This window comes from Podarcis bocagei (genome assembly GCF_964188305.1).
Source record: "Podarcis bocagei genome assembly, chromosome: 14".
NCBI lineage: Eukaryota > Metazoa > Chordata > Lepidosauria > Squamata > Lacertidae > Podarcis > Podarcis bocagei.
In genome coordinates, this window is record NC_138139.1 from 20,756,807 (window position 1) to 20,766,501 (window position 9,695).

Sequence of the window (9,695 nt, forward strand, 5' to 3'; positions counted from 1 at the left end):
ACCTGGCTGATGTGTGGCATTGGGGATCAGGGCTAGCTTACATGATGCCTCTTCCATGTGTTTGATTATCCCCAGAATTAATATTGCCTCTGCATGGCTTATGAGTTCTATTAAAGAAAGTGCAGAATGCACAAATTCCATTTCAAATGATTTTGATGTCCTTGTGATTCATCTGTAAACATAATCCAAAACATTAAGGGTAACTCATGACTATGCAGAATGTGATGCACTATAAGAGAAGTGTTGCATGGTGCACATTTAGATTGCATAATATTGCTCCAGTCCCCTTATGAAATTAATCAGCCAAAGTGCTAAACCCATCCAATATTCAGTGCTTATTTTCCTCTTTTTAAAAAAGAAGCGCATTATATAAATCACTTCCCAGCTCTTGTTAATTGTATAGCTTAGCAGCAGAGCCCAAACTCTGTAGCATAGTCCAGTAGCGACTACAATACATAGCTGTGAATGTTTCAGCTTCTTTCTGTTTACTCAGATGTTTCCTTCAGTAGTTGTCATTTAGTCCATAGCAGTTGGTAAGCCGGGGGTCTTAAGCAGTCTATTCATCAATTAACTGTAAATCTCAGTTTAATACTCAGAACTTCAGAGGTCCTGCTCTATGGACATAGCTTAGCCTTGGCCAAAAAAAGAGTACTGATCAGATTCTTCTTTTCCTGTTGGCCAGGTGGGGAAATGTTGTTCTCTAACAAGGATGTTGGAAAATTCTGACAGAAAGAGAAATGGGGGCAAAAATTGCTGATACAGTGGTACCTCGGGTTAAGTACTTAATCCGTTCCGGAGGTCGGTACTTAACCTGAAACTGTTCTTAACCTGAAGCACCACTTTAGCTAATGGGGCCTCCTGCTGCCACCATGCCGCCGGAGCACAATTTCTGTTCTCATCCTGAAGCAAAGTTCTTAACCTGAAGCACTATTTCTGGGTTAGCGGAGTCTGTAACCTGAAGCTTATGTAACCTGAAACATATGTAACCTGAGGTACCACTGTATTCACTTTTGATGCTGCGAATGAAAATTAATCCAGTGAATAAAACCAGTATTTGCTGCTGTAAACGATACAGAATTGATTAAGACCCAGCCCTCTCATTGGCATTGTGTTTCCTTTCCATTTAAATGAATCAGGTGGAATTTGATTAACTAATTATGAAAGTTTTGTAAATTCATCACAGGATGAATAAGGCCATTTTTTTGGCAAAAGCCCTAACTGTAGCAGAATAGAAACAGCGCTGTGTGGCATGAATAAAGGGCTGGGAGGAAAATGATGCCTCTTTACATCCCTATTTTCAAATAAGGAATTTGAGACAGGGGCTTCTTTAGCTCAGCCCATGCTATTCTGCAACCTCTCTTTGAATCCCAAGGGCAGGCCTTCAAAATCTTTCCTAGACTTTGCTCATTTTGTACACATAAATCCAGGCTGTTTCCCCCTCTGCTTTTATGCATCCACCTGGTGCACAGAAATAACTTTTTAAAAAGAGGGAGGAAACTGGTCCCAGAACTATTTTCCCCCTCCCTCCTGTAATCCCCAAGAGGGCTGGAGCCATGATGCAAATGTTTCAAGAGCTGGGCAACCATCAGTGCTTCAGAAGCACAACGAGTCTTTTAATCTCCCTTGTTATGCTCCCATTACCATAGTATATGTAAGGGCCAGCTCGTCTTCCAAAGACTGCAGCTGCAAGTTACTCGTGTGCGCATACCATGACTTCAAGTGGATTGATGCCATTTTATAGACTTTATAAAGAGAGAGCAAGCCAAAAGAGAAAAGCCTAGCGCAAAAATAGCCATAATAGGCATAATGGGAAAATCGGCTCATGCTTTAAAAAGTAAGTAATTTAAAGCAGGAAATCCAAATGCCTTTTCAGATTTCTATGTCTCGTCATCAAGCTGCATCCATGCCAAGAATCAGTGGAAGCACGAGAAGGGAAAGGTGAAGAACGTGTTGTTAAGATTCCACAGAATCTGAGTGTTATTAATTTATGTTAAGAGCTCACACAAGTTTCTAGGCCAGGGGTCAGCAAACTTTTTCAGCAGGGGGCCGGTCCACTGTCCCTTAGAACTTGTGGGGGGGCAGACTATTTTTTTTGGGGGGGGGATCTGAACGAATTCCTATGCCCCACAAATAATCCAGAGATGCATTTTAAATAAAAGCACACATTCTGCTCATGTATAAACACGCTGATTACCAGACTGTCCGCGGGCCGGATTTAAAAGGTGATTGGGCCGGATCCAGCTCCCAGGCCTTAGTTCTAGGCCTTCAGAATCACAAGGCTGCAAGGGCAAAAGCCAAAAGCCAAAAGTGGAGATGCCTCCCTCTCACATCTTGCACCTGTAGCCTTTTCATTTCTCCCCCTGTTCAGTATAATAGAACAATGATCCTCCCTTACACTGAATAGGTGGATATTTAAAAGGTATAGAAGTGGGTCGTTTTCTGTGTTAGCTTGGGGAAAATGATCCAAGATCAGGGGTAGGCAACCTAAGGCCTGGGGGCCAGGGCCGGCCCAATCGCCTTCTAAATCCAGCTCACAGACGGTCCGGGAATCAGCGTGTTTTTACATGAGTAGAATGTGTCCTTTTATTTAAAATGCATCTATGGGTTATTTGTGGGGCCTGCCTGGTGTTTTTACATGAGTAGAATGTGTGCTTTTATTTAAAATGCATCTCTGGGTTATTTGTGGGGCATAGGAATTCATTCATTATTATTTTTTCAAAATATAGTCCAGCCCCCCACAAAGTCTGAGGGACGGTGGACTGGCCCCCTGCTGAAAAAGGTTGCTGATCCCTGTCCAAGATCATCCACTTTTCTCTCTAGTTTATTTCCACGTTTAATCCAAGACAACTTGGGGAGACCTCTCTCATCTCTACCCAGGATATTGTCAAAAACCTCCTTTGCTGTAATAAGCTAGCATCTTGGAAAGAAAGAATGTAGCTGAGACATTCTCCCAGAGTTACTAGTGTTCAATTTGTGTATGTGTGTATATAGCATTCAATGACCCCAAAGCTGAACTTGACTATGGTCTGTTCTCTTACAGTTCTAATAACCAAAGTCTTGTTGTGTCTTGTGCTCCATCATGCAGGTTGGAGGACATACCATGCTCCCGATCCGTTGGATGCCTCCTGAGAGCATCATGTACCGCAAATTCACGACAGAGAGCGACGTCTGGAGTTTTGGGGTGATCCTCTGGGAAATCTTCACATACGGGAAGCAGCCATGGTTCCAGCTGTCAAACACAGAGGTATTGGGCATGTGGAAGTGGGTGGGCATGGGGAACACATGCAGAAACAATCTCCTGGCACAGCAAGGGTAGTTAATACCAATTGCAGGAAGCTTTTGCCCAGCGTAGGGCTTGAACCCACAATCCTGAGATTAAGAGTCTTGTGCTCTCCCAGCTGAGCTGTCCTAGCTGGTCCAGATGCACTGAAACAGCCAAGGGAGACAAGGCCGTAATCCACTATCCAAAAGCTTGGATAGGCAGAGACCAATGAAAATTTTAGGAAATCTTTGTAGCAGCTGAGCAGGTGGCAAGCAAGCAAGTTTCCCCATTCCACCCCCCACCCCCCATAGTCCTGGGTTTCAGCATCCTTCCAGTTAGAACCGCAGGATGATAAAATAACCTTGTAGGGAATTATGGAAGAAGATAAAAACCTGTTAAGAGAGAACTGCTAGACTACATTTAGAGGTATCTGCAGAAATATCTTGTAAGGCTTAGCAGGAGATGCGACTCATGTGGTGTGAGATGCAAAATTGACTGAGGTCTGAGGGATGGAAATTTGTCCTTCTGCGTACCTATTAGATTTTCAGATCTGCCTTTAAAAAAAAAGGGTGTGCATTTTCTGCTTTCCAGATAAGCATTCCTTAATTTGTAGACAGAGAATAATTGAAGGTGTTTATTTCTATGCCTACCTAATGTAGGTCTTTCTATGCTCTCAGTGTTGCCTGTTACTGTCATTTAACATATCAAGCACAACACACACACCCCATGCATTTGTGGAAAACACTTGGCCTAGGTTTGATGTGTGAGTTTGACAGGAGGAATATCCAATCCTGTTTCCAGAAAAGCTGGTCTTAGGTGCAGCTGAGGGAAGAAATGATGTAAGTGTGTCATTTGGAAATAATTCAGAATATTTTCAAGGTTTGCTTTTGAAGTTTGACTGTGAGGGATGCTCTTGAAAGACCTACAGATCTTGTGGGTAGGGACATAGCTTAGAATGTTAGAAGAACAGTAAAGGTAAAGGTAAAGGGACCCCTGACCATTAGGTCCAGTCGTGGCCAACTCTGGGTTGCAGCGCTCATCTCGCTTTATTGGCCAAGGGAGCCAGCATACAGCTTCTGGGTCATGTGACCAGCATGACTAAGCCACTTCTGGCGAACCAGAGCAGCACACAGAAACGCTGTTTACCTTCCTGCTGGAGCGGTACCTATTTATCTACTTGCACTTTGATGTGCTTTTGAACTGCTAGGAGTTGGTAGTAGCAGGGACCGAGCAATGGGAGCTCACCCCGTCACAGGGATTCATGGAAAAGCATCTCCTTTACATGCAGAAGGTCCCTGACATCTCCTGGTGAGGTTGGGAGAGAACAATGCCCAGAACCCTGGAGAGCTCCTGCCAGTCAGTGTACACAGTACTGAGTTAGATGGACAAATGATCTGGCTCAATATAAGGCAGCTTCCTATGTTCTTGTGTTTGGGGAAGGACCATAGCTCAATGGTACAGCATCTGTTTTGTTTGTAGGAGGTTCCAGGTTCAGTCCCCAGCATCCTCAGATAGGGCTGGGAATGTCTCCTGCCTGAAACCCTGGAAAGCTGTTGCTGCCAGTCAGTGTGGACAATACGAAGCTATGTGGATCAATGGTCTGACTTGGAATAAGACAGCTTCCTGTGTTGGGGCAATAAGCACTGGCCTCCATAATCACATGCCTCTATCAGGTTCAATCTCTAGCATCTCCAAGTAAGGCTGTGTGTAGTGTGGAGGAGAGAAACTTTGGCTTGAAACCCTGGCAAGTCACTGCCAACTACTGTAGATAATACTGAGATAGATGGACCAATGGCCTGATTCAGTATAAGCAGCTAAGCATGGTTACTTCACATTTTATGGAAGGTGAAATTTCACTGGAACCTTGTACCTGCTATCCAACAGCAGGGCTGGAGCCACCACATTGACAGACACCTCTCCCTGACACCACTCTTGGCTTTGTGACGACATAGCTTTGTTTGCCTGTCCTGTTTTTATCACCCCTCTCTCTTCCCTTTCTGTTCCACAGAATTTCTTAATCTCTCTACCCTTTTTTGCTATTTATATGCAAACATCGGAATGATAACTATCTGTTTGGATGTGTGGCAGTGCCCATTACTATTCAGAAGCAATAAGCTCTGGGGACCACCCTCGCTGGGTTTGGCTGCCTTCAGTGCATTGTTTGAGATCTGCTGCTATTGGCAGTGCATGTCAGGTCACTGGGATGCCACTGCAGTGCTGCTTATGAGCTTCAGACAAGGGAGAGGAGGCAACCAGTAATAACAGCTGCCTGACAAATCCCACCCCAGTTATCTTACCTAGGAGCAAGAATGGCAAGGGAATATAGGAATAAATTCTGGAGAAACAGATGGCCCCTGTACAATATTGTCAAGAGAATACTTACCTCCCACAAAAGCTAACTCGAGCAGGTTTTCCTTTCTTTTTTTTAAATAAACAAAGCAGCAAACTAAAATGCTTCATAAAAACAGTCATAAAGGCAAGGAGAATAAAAATACACGATAAAAAAAATGAAGCTAAAGAAAGAATGAACAGCATAACATTTATTACCTGGCGGGATACAAGTTTCACATTTATAGAAGATATGGCAAATATTCATAAATGATGCCAGATAAAACCATATTTGGTAGGAATGTGCTAACCATGAGATAGCCCCCAAGCAGATTCAAATTCTGAGGGGTCCACCATTCCCCTGGCAGCATGTATCTTATGGGTCAGTTTTTCAGCAATGACAATAAACTTTACTTTTTAAAATGGTAAGTCCAAAGAGTAACAAAAAGTGTTCTTCCATCCTTAAGCTATTATGTAATGAGCAACAACTAGCAGATATAAAATTAATTGTTGACAATAGGTTTGGCATTAGCACCATCAAAAGCGGATAAAAGATGTAACTTAGGGTCCAAAATGACACGTTTGCCAATAATAATGCTAATTCCTGTTACAGCCTGAACTTACAGAACTTGTGCATGTACTTAAATCCCCTATGTCAGTGTGTTCCTTGTACCTTACAACCCTGCCAGTGTAGGGGAAAACCAGATATTACAGTATGAGCTAGTCAATCCAGCAGTAGCCCACATTCAAAGAATTCTCCCTAAAGTCAGCAGAAACACATCTGGAGGGGCAAGTGGACCTGACCTTAAGACACCGAGGTTTTGAGGTTCTTTCAGAAGAACCATTGTCATTTTTTGCAGAATATTGTTGTTGTTTAGTCGTTTAGTCGTGCCCGACTCTTTGTGGCCCCATGGACCAGAGCACGCCAGGCACTCCTGTGGACCTGACCTTAAGACACTGAGGTTTTGAGGTTCTTTCAGAAGAACCATTGTCATTTTTTGCAGAATATTATTGTTGTTGTTTAGTCGTTTAGTCGTGCCCGACTCTTCGTGGCCCCATGGACCAGAGCATACCAGGCACTCCTGTCTTCCACTGCTTCCCGCAGTTTGGTCAAAGTCATGCTGGTAGCTTCGAGAACGCTATCCAACCATCTCGTCCTCTGTCGTGCCCTTCTCCTTGTGCCCTCCATCTTCCCCAACATCAAGTTCTTTTCCAGGGAGTCTTCTCTTCTCACGATGTGACCAAAGTATTGGAGTCTCAGCTTCAGGATCTGTCCTTGCAGTGAGCACTCAGGGCTGATTTCCTTAAGAATGGATAGGTTTGATCTTCTTGCAGTCCATGGGACTCTCAAGAGTCTCCTCCAGACCATAATTCAAAAGCATTAATTCTTCGGCGATCAGCCTTCTTTATGGTCCAGCTCTCACTTCCATACATCACTACTGGGAAAACCATAGCTTTAACTATACGGACCTTTGTTGACAAGGTGATGTCTCTGCTTTTTAAGATGCTGACTAGCTTTGTCATTGCTTTTCTCCCAAGAAGCAGGCATCTTTTAATTTCATGACTGCTGTCACCATCTGCAGTGATCATGGAGCCCAAGAAAGTAAAATCTCCCACTGCCTCCATTTCTTCCCCTTCTATTTGCCAGGAGTTGATGGGAGCAGTGGCCATGATCTTCATTTTTTTTTTGAAGTAAAAAAAATAAGAATCCCGGAGCAGTTTTGTTTATTGTTGTTAATAATTGTAAAATGATTAAATCACACACATGCTCATCCCAGATGGGTAAACTTTAAAAAGATGGTTTAGGGTATATGTGACTTTTCATCTCTTCTGTTATGCATTGCAGGTCATCGAGTGCATCACCCAAGGCCGAGTCTTGGAGCGTCCTCGAGTCTGCCCCAAGGAGGTTTACGACATCATGCTGGGCTGCTGGCAGAGGGAACCTCAGCAGCGGCTGAACATCAAGGAAATCTACAAGATCCTTCACGCCCTGGGCAAAGCCACACCAATCTACCTGGACATCCTTGGCTAGCAGCGGTCCCTTTCCTCCAACACCGTTGCTCTGCCCTTCTTCTCCCCCTCCCTACCTCTCCCTTGACCTCAAGCCAACATATTCATATAAACTCAAGTGCCTGCTACACGTACAACACTGAACAAATAAAAAGACAATTACAACTTCAAACAGAAAGGTCCTGACAACCCACCTGTAAAGCAGCTTGGCTTACATATATATATATATCTAGAGATAATATATATAGAGAGAAAGATATATTCACCTCCCACCAGAAGCTGCCATTACAGGAAAATGTAAGGCGTTATAAGAAAAAAGGAGAGAGCGAGGGAGGAAAAAGAACCTACAGTATTAAAAAGAAAAAAGAAAAAAAGAAAAAGGGGAAACAGGATCTTTTAACTCAAGGTGTGGAACTGTGAATCCTACTGCGCTCTTTTGGTTCCAGTTGCTGGGTGGAGCTCAACCCATTTGGGAATGCTAAGAGATAATCCCGCCAAAAAATAATAATATTAAATTAAATTAAAAACTGGCAAGACCGTGCCTGATCTGTAGCTGCACTTTGTGGGCTCTGTCCCCTGGTGCAGAACTGGCAAAGACTGGGCTCTGATCCAGGGTGATGCCCCCTGGAAGAACTTCCTTTTACTGACCCCCAACCACCTTCGTATTGCCCCCCACCCAGCCCCGACTTCTACTTTCAGCATTTGGGGACAGATGCTGTTCCAAACAAGCCCCAGTTTGCTGATTCTTTCACATGTGTAGACTCTATACAGTTTTGTTTTTTGTTATTGGAACATATACAGTTCGAAAGGATTTCATCACCTACGGGTAAAAAAACAAACAAAGCAGAAACAGAAAATAGCCACTAGACCACAAGGAAACAAGAATGGATGTAGTATTCCTCCTCCCCTTATTTACCGGTTTCAGTTTTTTTATACATATATAAAAATAATAGTGAATGAACCAGAGTCCTAGGAATGTTGCCAAGGTCCCGAACAGTCGTCTATGAGAACCATCCAGGGAAAAGGCATATGGGGAGAGGACAGCCTCAGCACAACCCCCTGGATCCCACCACTGGAATAAGCTTCTGTGTGTCCGCACAGATCCAGCATTCACCACCATAACCTCAATGTAGCCGTCGGTTCCAAACAGGGTGGCTTGGAAGCCATGATCTCAGTGGAGGAAGTCTGAGGAAAAGGAAGAGCAACCCATTCATTCATATACAACCCAGCTATATATATGTGTACACAGACGCACACAGGCCAAAATCTGTCTATTTCCTTATTGCCCTTCATGCTAATTTATATTGCACATTTCCGTGTACAGAATACTTTGCAACCCTCCCTTCGATCCTATTGTGGTAGGTAATGTCTATCCCTGTTTTGGATACGTTGGAGACCTAAGGCCAACAAAGATGACAGAGAGATACTTGCCTGAAGACCACACAGTGAGTTCATGGTGAAGCACAAAGTTGAATCCAGATCTCCCCCAGCCAATGTTGAGGTCCACTGTGGGTTACTCTTTTATGTCTCTCTTTTATGTCTTAACTGCAGTGAAGGATAAGTTTCTTCTTTGAAATCTGGCTGAAATACTGATTGGAGGAGCCAAGGGAATACTTATCCTAGATCAGTTGGTTGCTGCCTCTCCTCTCTCCTTCCCACCCCATCCTGCTTATCTCCTCTCCCTTCCAACTATTGCTTCAGTTTGTTGTCTCTTATATTTCTGCATGCTGGGGCGGGTGGCAGGGGTGGGTTTGGGGGCTGTGTGGCAGTAGGACATGCATCAGCACCACTTGTCCTTTCCATCTTTCCCTTCCAGTTGACATGCTTCTCATGTTGTCAGCCCCCTAGAAAAGGATAGAGGCATTTGCTTTTGAGCTGCTGTGAGCTGAAGAGTAGCTCCACAGGCAGTTTGTTGGGAGGTTTGGGGAGAGATAGGAAGGAAGGTCCTTTGGGAAGGAGGAGGCTCAGTGAACAGCCATGGTGCCTTGCCTTGCATCTCAATAAGCCCTGGGCTAGGATTGCCAAGAGGGCACTCTCTGAACACCCCACATTCTGTCAAGGGGAAAGTCCATAGATCAGTGGCAGAGCATGTTTT

General features: G+C 44.0%; 1 protein-coding gene across 2 annotated transcripts in view; it reads left to right on the forward strand.

The window, feature by feature from the left end:
* NTRK3 (neurotrophic receptor tyrosine kinase 3) overlaps nt 1–8,130 on the forward strand; it is a 412,299-nt gene extending 404,169 nt beyond the window's left edge. For both annotated transcript variants that reach the window (XM_081171109.1, XM_081171110.1), the window contains 2 exons: nt 3,086–3,244; nt 7,437–8,130. In XM_081171109.1, coding sequence (XP_081027235.1) covers nt 3,086–3,244; nt 7,437–7,622 — 345 coding nt within the window. In that variant the 3' untranslated portion in view covers nt 7,623–8,130. The remainder of the gene's footprint in view (nt 1–3,085; nt 3,245–7,436) is intronic.
* The last annotated feature ends 1,565 nt before the right edge of the window (nt 8,131–9,695 follow it).